The 16,336-nt window shown below is 29.9% G+C and overlaps 1 protein-coding gene across 1 annotated transcript in view; it reads left to right on the forward strand.

The window, feature by feature from the left end:
• The first annotated feature begins 426 nt into the window (after nt 1-426).
• Nucleotides 427-16,336, forward strand: part of LOC123656398 (transducin beta-like protein 2) — an 88,202-nt gene continuing 72,292 nt past the window's right edge. Inside the window, exons 1-2 of the mRNA XM_045592087.1 lie at nt 427-699; nt 5,077-5,274. Coding sequence (XP_045448043.1) covers nt 549-699; nt 5,077-5,274 — 349 coding nt within the window. The 5' untranslated portion in view covers nt 427-548. The remainder of the gene's footprint in view (nt 700-5,076; nt 5,275-16,336) is intronic.

Genomic DNA, 16,336 nt, shown 5'->3' on the forward strand with positions numbered 1-16,336 from the left:
GCCTTTGTGCATAGTATTGTTTTGCAAATTTTATTTTTAAAGATGTATGTTATGTAATATGCACAATAAAGTATATTTCTTCTTCTTCTTCTTCTTCATGTAGCAGGGCTGCTTAACAAAATGTTGAACCTAGGACTAAAAGAAATTTATCCCATCACCGAATCAGTCTAATGAGAATCAATATCTTATATATTGATATTAGTCTTATTAGTATTTAATAGAAATAAGATAGAATTATTGCGTTGGTATAATCCTAATTACTTATTGTAACTTTATTCTTACGACCAGAGAATAATGTTTTTATATTTCTAATTAGAAATAACTATATGCGTGAAACGAGTCTTACACAACTTGGCGCGTGTTTGTCAGTTTGACAGATAAGAAAAGCATGGGTGTTTTTCATTCAATCAAATCAATTTCAATTCAGTTATAAAGTTCACTCTCTAGCGAGTCGTCAGTTCAGTTAATTTCCATCCGCGTGACTATTGCTGCCTGCATATTTGAAACTTTACAGTAATCGGTATACTTAATAGTATTTTTTAGTGAAAATGGGGATAACCGAACCGAGTCAAAACATGAATGCTTTTATTTTGGCGGGAATAACTGTTGTCTTGTGTGTAATAATACACTTTATTTACAATACCTTCATCGGCAATAAGAAAAGTGAAGTACAAAATCATGAAGCGGAGAACGTAACAGGTAGATTAAAAAAAAATCTTGCATTTTATTTATTGAAATATTAGTGCTTCAAATTAAAAAAAAAATGCTTTTTATTTGTACTGAATTTAAAATAATTGCGCAGTTTTACCTTCATAACTATGTCTTCGCTTGGAAATAGCGGTTAAGTTTACGCTTACAGTGTTAGTATTTGAGAGTTATATTAATTAATTTTACTATCGACAAAAAATATTATAATTAAAATATATATCGTCAGTATATCGACTAATAATATAAATATGGACAAAAATAATTTAAAATAAATTAAATATTTTATAACTTTTTATCTATTGATTTTTTTACTGTAGTCTGAACATTATCTTTAAAAATTACATCAGTATTTGTATTTTATTAAATAGAAGCAAGAAGCAAGTTAAAAATAACAATAAATAAATAAATAATACTATAAATACTTTAATTACTTATATAAATAATTATAAAGTTGCATTTCAAAGTTGCCTCAATGACAGACCCCAACTGTACAAATATAACATGGGCTTTGTCATGCTTTCAAAAAAATATGAGATGGTTATCACATAGCATTGTAATGCCTAGTGAGTAACGCATGGTGTGCATCTTGGTACCACTAAGTATTATATTAACCTTAATATTCTTTTTTTAGTTATTCTTTGATGATTTAATTTTGCTTCAAAATAATATTGTTTTATAAACAATTGTTGTTGAAGTTCAGTAAAAAATTTGTTTGCTTTTTAATTACTTATACATTAACCATTTCTTTAATATTTGAACAAAGGTAGTGGAATATTAGTTGTGAATACCCTAGTCAGGAGCTTTAAATTACAAAAGCTACTCGTAAAAATCTAATTTTGTTTTACTTTTTTCATAATAAGGCTTATTGTTTTAGTTTTCGTCTCCATGATATGTGGAAACTCTTCGCATGCAAGGAGATAGTTACAGACTATAACTGTGCAAATTTTTTTTTAAATTTTTCACATTTTTATTTACTATAAAACTTCTCTTGTAAATATGTTTTGTTTTACAATGTATTTCTTACATTGTTGTTTACATCTAAATTACTGTTTGTTACACTGACATTATTTTCAATAATCCTAAAATAAAAATATAAAAAATTACAATTATATTTATAAGAGATCTAATATTTTTAAATTTCATATTACTACTTCATAGCATGCCAATCCCACAATCTCTGAGTCATAAAGCTTTAGAGTAACAAAAAATGATGCTGAGCTTAATTTACTTATGATGATACATTATGAATCATTTACCATGTTAATAGTGACTTCATATGAACTACCTTTTTATATGTAGTGCAAAAAACTTTTATTGAGATACTTTTCCCTTATTAACCGACTTCCAAAAAAGGAGGAGGTTCTCAATTTGACTATTTTTTTTTTAATTTTTATGTATGTTACTTTAGAACTTTTGACTGGGTGGACCGATTTCGACAATTTTTTTTTAATCGAAAGGTGGTGTGTGTCATTTGGTCCCATTTAAATTTATTTGAGACCTAACAACTACTTTTCGAGTTATATTTAATAATGCGTTTTTACTTGACGCATTTTTCGTCGACCTACGTAGTATTATACTGCATAACTTTTTACTGGATGTACCGATTTTGATAATTCTTTTTTTGTTGGAAAGGAGATACCTCTAGTTTGGTACCATGATCATGGATCACCATGGAAACCAGGATCTGATGAAACTCTCGAAAATCCGCACAACTTTTTACTGGGTGTACCGATTATGATAATTTTTAATTTAATCGAAAGCTGGTATTTATCATGTGGTCATATTTAAATTTTATCGAGATCTGATAACTACTTTTTGAGTAGTCTTTGATAAAGCGTATTTACTTGACTATTTTTTCGTCGATCTACGTTGTATTACTTGTCGATGTAATTGAAGTCGGTTTTTTTTCGTTTGCGAGCAAACACAATTATGTTTTAAAGTAAACATTTTAACACTGTCATTTTATGCGACGCCAATAACGCTTAGACAGTCAAAATAATTCCTGCATTTAAGTACAACACGTCAATTTATGTGTTAAAATTTATATCTTGTTTTATTTTATGCCAAGTAGTAAATCTGTGATAGCTTCAAGGCAAACAAAAATATGCCGGTAAGTGGCGTTTTCATGTATCGTTAGTTAACGTAATTAACAACTACCCACATAATAGAAATTATAACATTTTTTACGAGATTTTTTTCGTACAATGCGAAATAATTTGTATATAATCGAAAAAAAAAAAAAAAAAAATTGGTGGTATTTTGTTTGGAAATACAAAATATAATAACGGAAAATGCGAATCGTATTTTCTCTAAAGATTTCTCTTTGATTTAAATTATATCTGACATAAATCGTAAAACCGAGTTTGCAGGTAAGTTAAAGGTAAAGTAGTGAAAGTAAATTTGAAACAGTTTGTAGACTGCAGTGACACTAAACCACAATCGCGCAGTAAATTGATGGCATTTTTCTTGTTTAACACTTCATAAAATATATATTGCCGCATTTGACACATTATTTTATTCCAAGCGGCGGTTTTACCCGCGTCATTTCTGATCCCGTGGGAATATCAGGATAAAAAGTTACATATGTACTATTTTTATTTTCCAGCTACCTACGCACTAAATTTCATTACAAACAGTTGGTTAATTTTTTCGTGAAAGAGTAGCAAACATCCATATAACCATCCATCCATCCATCACAAATCTTTGCATTTATAATATTAATAGGATTAACATCACGAGTGAAACTGTAATATAATATTGATAAACAATTGATCTTACTCGGCTACAACAAATGTTTTATACTTTCAAATTTAAATAAAATATAACCAACTAGCCGCAGAATATTTTTGAGTATATGAAATCAAAATTTTATATTTAAGCGGGACCATACCCTATGGCGTTCACAACGTCCTTAAAATATCGGGACAATTAAAATAATAATCGCAATAGGTTTCGTAAAATTTAAATTTAAAAAGGAAATAGTTTAAATAACATAAGTCTGGAACATATTATGTTGAGTGGTAACGGTGTACATAAAAAAAAGAACATACCTATGTATATAAAAAAAGATAAATCACGTAATAAATGATCGTGAAGGTATAATACTCATTATGTATAACAATTGTAATACTCGTAATAATCACGTAATTTTACGTTATTACGTTATTAGTTTTGTTATCAATTAGACGTCAAAATGATTGTGCTTATAAAGATATATTAGCTGTTCCCCGTGGTTTCACTCGCGTTAATTTGAGGAAACAACGTACTAAAACTGTATATAGCCTTCCTCGGTAAAATATACTTCAACACAATAATAATTTTAAAATTCGAACCAATAGTTGATGAACCCGAGATTAGCGCGCTTAAGTAAATAAACAAACTCTTTAGCTTTATAATATTAATATAGATAGATAATTTGCAGCGACTCGCGGTTTTAACTGCGTGATTTCCGCTCTCGTGAGAACTTCGGGACTAAAGTAGCCTATATGTTGTTCTGGTTTTCCAGCTATCTATGGAGATACTGATTTTCATTGTAATCGTTAAGCAGATTTTGCATAAGAAAATAACAAACGTCTATCCATCTATCCATCCTCACAAATTTTTGCATTTATAACATCAGTAAGATATGTGACCATACATGATACATTTTTAATAATAAATCTATACGAATAAATAAAATTGGAGTGTCTGTTTGTAATATTAAAATAACCGCTTTTTACTAAATGCATATGGATGTATCCACGGTACATATACCAAAATAACATTTTTTAAAAAAATTGTCTGTCTGTTCGTTCCGGCTAATCTCTGAATCGGCGGGACCGATTTTGACGGGACTTTCACTGGCAGATAGCTGATGCAGTAGGGAGTAACTTAAGCTACTTTAATTTTAGAAATTAATTTATTTTATAACTTTGCGAACTGAACAATAACTTTTTTGTTAAATTACACGCGGACGAAGTCGCGGGCACAGCTAGTCCTAAATAAAACTGACTAGTATTTTAATGCCCGTTAGTCTTGATTACATGAATGTTTACATTTTCGTCATATTAATAATATACCTGGAAAAATGTACACAAATAAAATTAATAAATAAATAATGTCCGTCAATTTTAATTTGTAATTTTTAAACTAATTAGTAATACTAAACAGTAGTTCAGACACAATTCTTTTTCGTCATGTATTTATTTATCATTATATATTATATACATAATTATATCCTGAACGTAACAAATATACAAGTTGCTAATTTAAATAATTTTTGTACCACTTCCTGGTTCGGTGGTTTATTTTAGCTGGTTTCATTACACTATTTTTGATTTTTAAACTTAATAAAATATTGATATCATTGAAGGTTCTGTTGTTTTCCAGAAGCTTCACCCGAGAGTACATCTAGGTCTACTGTTGCCGAAACTCGCGCCACTGGAAAGAGCAAGAAACGTGCACCATGGAAAGGAAAGACAGACTTCAGCCACCCTTGGCTGTTAAAAAATCTTAAAGGACATCCCGGCACCGTTCTTCTAATGGATTTCTCTGCAAACGGGAAATTCATGGCCGCTACATGTGATGGTAAGTTACTGCATTTTTAACACATACACAACTCGGTGGCGGCACAACTATATGTCTAAAGCAAACTTTGATAAGGCATAACAATGGCCCTTCAAACAAGAACATAAAGCATTGATTATATTTTTCATTCTAATTATATTCTTATCATAGCTCTAAATTCGTTCTCAGTGATAAGATATAAAAAAAAATATGCCAGATTTGTTTGAATAATAATACTACAAATATTGTTTAATGGGCCAACATATGCGTAATGTGGAGGTATGTACCTATTGGGAAGTGATTCTTTTGTTTCATAATTTACTCGCTTTTCTTTTATGAGACACTATTATTGGAAAAAATTTGATTAAAGCGAACGTAACGCGATAGGAAGTCGCTAAGGTACTCATTGTGGAGTGATAAAATGAGATATCATTAGATAATAATAGAACGGTTGATCGAACGCTTTCCGATAGCGAGCGACATGGTTGACTTGTGTTCCTCTGGTGTGTATTACGTTAACTGCTAGCTGCTTCCTGTCGCTGTGCGGAATCGAGTATCATATTTGATTAAAAACGATAAGAAAATATCAAAGTAATTTCTCCAATATTTATTGATAGTGCTAGTCCTTGTTGAGCGTATACTGCTGTTACAATGTGAAATGATGTATCAAAATTTAAGGGAAAGTTTGAGAAGACTTTATGAGCAGTAAGCGCTAAACGATCACTTTCTCGTGTTGTTGACGAATTAAAGCTTTGTGATTTTCTTTAATAATATTTCTTTCGAGAAATATTATTTTTATTGCAACACAAGCATTAAAACTGTTTCGGGATTTTTTTTTACGACTTCATCATGAGAAAGTGATCTTTATCAGTTTAACAGATACACAATCAAACAGAAAGTTGGATAATGGTCTTTTGTCTAACTGTTGTGTGTAATTTAGAGGTCCCTCGGTCATCATCCTTAGACAAATAACCTAATACTTTATATGCTTATAAAAATATTTTTCTACTAATAATTCAACTAAAATAACAATTTTAAAGATACAAAAGTGGCGCTTAAGTCATTAACAAGATATAAAATAACTTTAAACACAGCAACATCACACAATAAATCTACATTTTTATTCAAAAAATATCATTATTTTTAGTGTTATATGAGAGCAAAAAATTGTCAAGGCCAGCATTATATCTCGAGATATTCATCCGCATGGATTAAATTCAAACATACGTAGTTGTTTAATACTACATATATTATACAGGTATTTTGTTATATTTTAGCAAAATATATCAAGATAAATAACCTTATAGATCCTAAATCCGAAACGAGTTCGTAGACTGCATAATTTATGATGTAAAACACATTTAAGTGACTTTAAAAAAACAAAATGTTCTAAGTTTATTCACCTCGGAGGTGAGTGCAACTGTTTTTTTTTTGTATATTACCTTATGATAACATTCCAGTTGAGGTGCTAAAATTTCTATTAGAACATTTATTAATTCTCATCTGTACATAAAATGTACTACTTAATGTCACATGTGGAAAATCTCAAAACGTATTTATAATTATTATGTTTAATTGTTGTTCAAACAAATTTAAAATAATTAAACTAATAACTGTAAAAGTTCAACGAATAAAGTAAAACAAAGAAGTCTTGAAATTTTAAAAAGAAATTATTGTATGACAGCTTATGTTAATTGTTATTTTGTATTTACGTAACGTGGAAAATGTTATTAAAACGAATCAAATAAGAATAATTTACATTCTTTCATGATTGATTTTTGATGAAATTTTATAAACATCAGAAGGGAGTATTCGTTATAACTTTTAGATTGTATTAAAATAGTTGTAAATTGTAATAAACGTAAATTTTACTAAACCTAAGTTTTTCCCTTAAAACACTAAGAGCGATGAGCTCACACGGCTAACGGTAAAATGGTCATACACGTTTTCTCTAAAGAGAACGAGACCTCACGGCTCATTATACATAACTATTAAAAAAAAAACTAGTTTACGGTGGATTTGTTTGACGATACCCTTGTTAAAATGGGCAAATAAGTTTTGGACCATTTAAAAATGCATCTAGTCCTGCTCTAGTTGCGCTGCAGCACAGTGACGTATATTGATAATTCTCTAACCGGAATGATCATCGTGATAGCGGGGTCAGTCACCTCGACCAAACGTCTGCGACCCTGTTTCGACGCTGGCCGCTCTACCACTAAACTAGGTCGGAATTGAGCACATCATTAAAATTTAATAGTTATATATTATTCGTAAGCATGTTATAAAACTGATTATAAAATTTCACGTCTATCAAATAACATACTCAGAGGACTTAGGTTAAAGAACGAATAAATGCCAAAAAAAGCTTACTACCGTTATGTCGATTACGACTATTGATATTTAAGGAATGTTGTGTTGGGACGATTTTATTTCGTCGCTGTATTTGCAATGCAAATATCTGTTAAGTATGTATTTAGATGTAAAGATCGAATATTATCTTGAATTTTCATATTTATTAAATATTTAAAGAAAAAATGTATAGTCGCTAAATGTATAAAGTATCGATATGGTCGGTCGGAATCGAGGACGTTTGCCCTAGGTCCCGTCACGGTCACGACGCGTCACGCCTCATCGCGTAGTGGTTTATGCTCACTGCTCCGTGGTGATGCCACTCGTGACTCGCAGACTTGAAGTACCTTAACGTTGCAGATAACTACAAAACAATGTAATGTCTAACATCGTAAATAAATATTAAAATGCTATAAAAGCATTTTGTATGTACCTTATGTTATTTATGAAAATTTGATATTAAACAGAATATTATGTCGCATAAAATTATTTAATATAACATTGTCATTTGTTTACCCCACACAAACACATTCAAATAAATTAATCGCTATTCTTTTCCGCAAATACCGGACGTCGTAAAATATACGAATCATGATCAGACTCTCAATGAAAACAACGTATGTCTGTTGTCATTATTGTAACATAATGTACACATTGACACTCATCCGATGAATATTATACGTATTTCAATAAGACATCACCTAATAAGGTGTCATATTTAGCGCACCATTTGTACAAATATCGTTAACGATATTCGTCAAAATCCATTAATTAAATATAAGTGTGATAATAAATAGTTATTTAAATATTATTTTTCAATGTAGGAAAAAACATCATTGATTTTTGGATAATTTTAATAAACGGAACTTGGAATTATTTATTTGAAAACGCTTTTTCCTTAATATTATTTTCTTACTGATAAAATGATTCATTCTATTAGCGCTCTAGTTGCGTATTCTTGTAAGTATTGCTATATCATTATGAATTTTGTCTTGTATGACGTATATAAAAACTAAAGAAATCTGATAGATTTCAAGGAAACGTGTACGTAAAGATTCTTTGATATCTTATCGATTACAAAATGTTTTCGAATAAACTGAGTACGATTACGAACGATGAGCTTACGATTTTTACTAAATCTTTTCAGTTTGCGTTTATTGCTTTTAAAAATGAGTTTTAAAATTATGAAATCTTGAGACAAGCCTAGATAAGCAAGATGAGAAATATAAGTTAAGACACATCGTAAAACCTTTTCTTCCCTGTAGTTAAGTATCATTGTACGGTTTTATTACGAAACGTCAACATCAGCGTCAAGTTTATATTTCTTACTAGCTGTGCCTGCGACTTCGTTCGCGTGGAATTAAAAAATATATTGTTCAGTTCGCAAGGTTACAAAATAAATAAATTTCTAAAATAAAAGTAGCCTAAGTTACTCCTTGTTACATCAGCTATTAGCCAGTGAAAGTCACGTCTAAATCGGTCCAGCCGTTTCAGAGAGTAGTCGGAACAAACAGACAGACAGACAGGCAGACAGACAAAAATTTTTAAAAATGTTATTTTGGTATATGTAGCCGTGTAAACAACATCCATATGCATTTAGTAAAAAGCGGTTATTTTAATATTATAACTAGACACTACAATTTTATTTATTTGTATAGATTAGAAAGTTGTTGTAAATGTAACAAGTACTCAAGCAATTAAATTGTGTGTAGTACGATAGTGTCTTAATAATACGTTATAATGTTTAATTATTTATTATCACGTGGTCGTTGTTTACGTTTCCTTACCATGTAGTTTTCATTTATTAAAATTTTTTACAGGTTTAAAAATTTAGATGCTTACTAGAAATAAATGTTTAATTGGATATAATTTAATTTTGATATTCTATATTTAAGTAATCAAGTACACGCCAAACTAGTACAGCCAATAGTCGGCAGTAACAAATACTAAGTCAAGTATGACAAAAAGCGTTTGTCGAAAATCTTCCTCTACAACAACCTATTACCATTTTATTGTAGACTCTTATTGTCAAACTAACATGGTAGTTTTTATATTCGATATAATTGTAACACTGGAAAAAATTAAGATTCGAAAAACCAAGCATCTATGTTGTTATATGTACTTGAACATATCATTAATAACTACTGTCAGTAATTATTCATTTATGTATAATTTTATTGATTCAATAATGTCTTTTAAGTAGTAAATTATACTTGAAGAGTACATCAGTAATTTTCATAGTAAGTAACAGTTAATCTTCATGACAATTATCATTCATCGAAAGCCTGTCAACAAAGGAATAAAATAGCTCATTAACTGTTCTAGTATTCAGGCGAACCTGTCGTCGAGACACGCAATAGAAGTAACGCTGGATATAACAAGTTTTACCAAGCAATACTTACATAATATTTATTTATTATTATATTTCTATATAAAATTGTTTTTTCGACGACGTCTCTCGCAGTTTCCCTTGCATTGATTTTTATAACTACTGTATTACTTTTATGAGAAGTAGCGCTGATTACTAATTATAACTTAGAATCCAACATTATATTATTTTCTGATTATGAACATCATTAAAACCGGTGTACTAGATCCACTCGTGATGTCGTATTCAATTTTGTAAGAAAATCACTTCATTGAATAGCCGTAATAAACCGCCAAACTCGACACACATAGTTTTTTAACCGACTTCCAAAAAAGGAGGAGGTTCTCAATTCGACTGTATTTTTTTTTTTTTTTTTTTTTTTTTTTTTTTTTATGTATGTTACATCAGAACTTTTGACCGGGTGGACCGATTTCGACAAATTTTGTTTTAATCGAAAGGTGGTGTGTGCCAATTGGTCCCATTTAAATTTATTTGAGATCTAACAACTACTTTTCGAGCTATATCTAATAATGCGTTTTTACTTGACGCTTATTTCGTCGACCTACGTTGTATTATACCGCATAACTTTCTACTGGATATACCGATTTTGATAATTCTTTTTTTGTTGGAAAAAAGATATCCTTAGTTTAGTACCATGATAAGGAAACCAGGATCTGATGATGGGATCCCAGAGAAATCGAGGGACCTTCTTGAAAATCCGCAATAACTTTTTACTGGGTGTACCGATTTTAATAATTTTTAATTTAATCGAAAGCTGATGTTTGTCATGTGGTCACATATAAATTTCATTGAGATCTGATAACTACTTTTTGAGTAATCTTTGATAACGCGCAGTTACTTGAGTATTTTTTCGTCGATCTACGTTGTATTACTCGTCGATGTAATTGAAGTCGGTTTTTTTTCGTTTGCGAGCAAACACAATTATTTATTAGTTACAATGTACCGTTACAGAACGGTGTAAACAACCACGTGCATTTAGTAAAATACTAGTATTTTACAACACAAATACTTTACTTTCTAAAAGAAATTAAAAATATAGTAAAATTTAAAATGTTACTATTAGAATTTGTGAAAATACTTACGGATATCATATTCAGATAGCTCTTATTGGATCCTTTACTGAAACTAGTCACGTTTTGAACACACTTGAACGCAATCAGACATTGTTACAGCATCTTTAAATATTACATACTTATAACTAAATGTTGAGTCACGTGGTTATATATACATATTTTGTCCTAACGTCTATTACGTGTAATCTTTTTAAATTTGAGGAAAATGTTCTCTCTACCTCAACAGTCCTAATATTATGAATTTCGATTCCTTTTTTATCGTATAGGTATGTAAATATCTATGTCTATACAAATAAATAAAATTGGAGTATCTGTTTGTAATATTGAAATAACCGCTTTTTACTAAATGCACGTGGAACATTTTTTTAAATTTTTGTCTGTCTGTCTATTTGTTCCAGCTACTCTATGTAACGGCTGGGCCGATTTTGACGGGACTTTCACTGGCAAATAGCTGATGTAATAAGGAGTAACTTAGGCCTCCTTTATATTAGAAATTTATTATTTAAGTCTGCGAACTGAACAATATTTTTTTACATTCCACGCGGACGAAGTCGCGGGCACAGCTAGTATATTTTTTATATAACATGTTTTGTTTATTAAAAGTTGTTTTGTATGTAAAAAAAAATTGACAAAAAGTTTTGTAAGCTTATTAATAATTTAAATAAAAATATTCTTAAATATATCAGATGTCATCAACGTTTGTTACCGAACAATAGTTCCATCGAATCTCCACGTGGAAACATAAAATACGTAATTTGTATAATTGTTACAAAAGGAAATAGATAAACGTATATAAATTAAATTAATTTTATCTCAAATTTTCTGAGATGTTATCGTTGAAGTAATATTATCGAAGTGATAAAAGATATTCATGGTTGTAACACGCGCGAAGGTGTGACAAAATTGTGTATGGACGATTAAAAATTAACTATATTACAAACTTAGAACTATATTACAATAATGTGATGTCGTAAATAAACACATATTTATTTCATATTTTATATTTAGTTTCAGCATTGCACCCTTGCGAACCCGGGGCGGGTCGTTAGTGTGTTTGTAATGTAAAAGAAAATCTCTAAATAGATTTTTATTATTAAATAATAAGAATATAAACATAATATACGTATTTTGGTGAAGAAAATTCTTAATGAGATTTTTAATTTATTTCATATTCTAGAAATCGTTAAATATATTAAAGTCAAAATATTTGTATTTGCTCGCAAACGAAAAAAAAAAGCAAATTTGGATTACATCGACAAGTAATACAACGTAGGTAGACGAAAAAATAGTCAAGTAAATACGCGTTATTAGATATAACTCGAATAGTACTAGTCCGATCTCGATTAAATTTAAACGGAACCACAGGACAAGCACCACCTTTGGATAAAAAATAAAAAATCGCAATCGGATCATCTAAATTGGTTCATCCATTAAAAAATTCTGATGTAACATGCATAAAAAATACAATAGAATTGAGAACCTCCTCCTATTTTGGAAGTCGGTTTAAAAGACATTAAGCGATTTTAGCTTTAACACTGTTTTAGTATAAATATTTTTTGAACCGAATGCACGAACTATATTTAACAATTTTTCCTAGTTGCACGCAATTACTAGCATATATTACGTTTACATAATCTCGCTATGTCTCTACATAATTTAAACAGTGTGTACTTGTAATACTAACAAGGACGCACTTCCGCGTGTGCCTTAAATTTACTAAAATAAACAATGATACGATAAATTTAAATGAAAATAGTTTTTATTGTCACAAGAATGATATAAAACTAGAAACGTAGTTCAAGCTTATTTAATATATCTAATAACATTTATAAATAAAAATAAAATAATAAAAATAATACCTATATATAAAAATAAAAAAAAACAATATGTAGAATAGTCTTGATTAGTGGACTTGCTTCGACTTAGAAATTTTAAGACTAAGTTGTTAAGGTTTCTAGGATTCTAAAGTTGCAGTGAAGTACCGATGCATGTTTAAACAAAAAAAAATGAAATAACAAAAGCACGGGCATTATAAGCCTGTGGATATATCACTTAAAAAAAATTATAGGCAAAATGCAATATTTATAGGTTATCGATCTCTAAATTGTTTTATTCCATTTTATGATTAGCTCGTCGTAACAGATTACTGTGGCCCATTTTTCCTACCCTTTGTGCTCTATGGGTTTTGGATGCGTTTTCCGCCCCGGTTTTGGATGTTATATACATACATATTATTATTTTATTTATATATGTATTATTTATTTGTACATATTTTATAAAAAATAAAAAAAATAAAACGGTCGGCTGGCAACTAAATCAGGCATTAATATATCTTAACCTACCATAAGGACAAGCGACCAAGAGTGTCTGTTAAACATAATTTATTTATACTAAGCTCGATAACTGAAATAACTTATATACAAAAATTTACGCTTCAGCCTGTAATATCCCACTACTGGGCATAGGCCTCTTTCCCCATGTAGGAGAAGGATTAGAGCTTAATCCACCACGCTGCTCCAATGCGGGTTGGCGGATATATTCCCTACTATGAGTAACGATCGCTATCAGGTGTACATGATAACAACCGGGACCGACGGCTTAACGTGCTCTCCGAGGCACGGTGGGGAGACCCCACAAGGACTGCACAAACACCCAGACCACGGCAATCACCTGTATGGCCAATACAAATGTTTGTCATGTGCGGGGATCGAACCCGCAACCGCTAGCGCAACAGGTACAATCCATGGCTGTAACCGTTGCGCCAACTCGGTGTCATATACAAAAAAAGATATACAAAAATTTAAGAGCATAAAATTAATATCGTATCATGAAGAGCATTTGTAATTAAGTATGTACATTGAAGTGGAACATGGTGATCTTGTTGATTATGCTTACAGATTAATACAAGCCTTCGAGTCTTCTTCTATGTCAGTGTTGGCAAGTTTGTTGGTATATATATATATGTAATTATCATGTCATCAAAATTTCATGTATCACACATTTAAAAAAATGTAATCGATAAAATAAATTGTGTTGAAAAATGAAATAAATATACAAAAGATTATCTGATACCTTACAGAACTATCCTTGATAGTAATAAAAAAAAAACTATATAAATAATAATTAATAAAGAAAATAAATATTGATTACTATCAACCGTAACTGACCTTAATGATTCTTTCTATTATTAAAAAAATATTGTAGTTTGAAATATTATGCTGCGATTTCAAATGGCGAAATAGAAGCCACTAGTGTAATCGTAAGGACATTATTGCTACATTGGACCTGTGTAATATTTAAAGACACCGATATGTAAGTACTACGATGACGTATATTGATTGATTTTCATAGTTGTTATTGGTTATCTGTAATCGCCTAAACACCGGCATTGGGGGTTAGTTTCGGATTTTTCCATCCAGGCATATGCGTTCTATAAAAAAAGTGTTGTTTAATAGTCTACAGTTTTACCGAGTTTATCCAAGATCATTTCTGAGTCATAATATGAATATGACAATAACAAACCTTGTGCCAAGTAAATATGTAGGTTTAATGTATCTTATTGGAAAACTTACATTATACGGCCCTGAGATTTAACTATAATATTTAATGAGATATGTAAAGAGCTCAAACATTTATTATCACACAAGTATTACAAGTATGTCACAATTATATGTTTTCGTAATTGAACATTTTAATCAAATCTTTATACGGTATGATTAATTGATTATTTATGAAAGATAATAAAAACTTAGAAAATAGTATTTCAATTATAATTATTCGCTTACATACTAAATTGCGTATAAAAATAGAATATATGAAATAATAAGAACAATTGTAACTTTATAGTATCTAGTGTCTGAGATCTTGCGTGTTCATTATGAGATCAGCTATGACGCCGATATTTTTAAGGTCATCGTCATCATATTATAATATAGTTTCTTGTAATACCGTTTTTTATATATAATAGGTACATGTATAAATAAAAATAATACAATGCTATCGTATTAAAGAATGTTATTATATTTTAAATTAGTGTGTAAGCAATTCTATATTAGTGTGGAAACAAACATTCTTCATACGTACGGACGGACGTATCTGAAAATTTGTTTAATGGAAAATATGTATAATCTAATAAGATATAAAAGTAAGATAAAATTCTCAATTGTTTCTAGGCATGTTACTAGATGCTTTTCGACCTCTAAGACCACGTGTCTAAGTTACCAGCCAAGTAAGTAATTGAAAGTGCATAATATTTAATAGCAAGTCAACGTAACATTTTGATACTATTTCAGTATTAATAGTAATTCAAAATTTTATCTAGCTTTAAAGAATTTCTTACTTCTTTATTTTTGATGTATGTTTTAATGAAATATTATAAGATCAACAACGAAGTCCACGTTTAGATATTAGGTAGTAGTGCAAGCGTTAAATGAGATCAGCAATGACGGCGCCAGCTTCGCTTCTCTAAGGTCATCGTGCTGGCTAGAATTTCTCGTGCTAATATATTACAATAGAATATATTATATTCTCTTAAGTTTTATTGTTAAACTGATCTGTCGTATAGCGTCCACGCTTCGTTAAAGGTTTAACTATTTTTCTAATAGAGTATAATAAAAAACCACTTACCGTTAATTTTTAAAATAATGTAGACAGTGATATCTATGAGTGTTGTTTTTTTAAAAAGTCGTATCTTTATCTTGAAAAGATGTCTAGACAGAAAATACTCAAAGAAGGATAAAAAGTAATCACGTTTGAATAGATGTTTATCATAATAAGATAATATTTAGTTACAATAATAAGTTTGTTATTTCATGTCACAGATTTTCATTGTTCATTGTCTGTACAAAAATATTAATCACAAATTGTAGTTGGATTGAAATGGGGATGTCTAGTTAGGATTTCGTACAGAATATTAACGGAACTATTACTAATTACAAGACTGCTCTGCGTCCGGCTGTTCGTTTGTGTATGTTACAGAGCTACATTTTTAGAAGTAGATAAATCTTTTAATTTTGACAAAAAAAAATATGGTAGTTATACGTACTAGTAGTAAAGATAAAGAATAAAATTAAGGAAAACTCCTGTACCTAGTATTGCTTTCGCACGACTTTACTATTAGCTCGCCATAAAAATATGTAGCGTAAAGTGTTGTACGGTGATACTACGCATACGAAAAATTCATTAAAAGAAGAAATCTCAAACTCTGTTGGACTATAATCGTTTATACCGTACTATATTATAAATTGCATAACATTTTGATTGTTTAAGGTAA

Source organism: Melitaea cinxia, chromosome 9 (assembly GCF_905220565.1).
Source record: "Melitaea cinxia chromosome 9, ilMelCinx1.1, whole genome shotgun sequence".
Lineage (NCBI taxonomy): Eukaryota > Metazoa > Arthropoda > Insecta > Lepidoptera > Nymphalidae > Melitaea > Melitaea cinxia.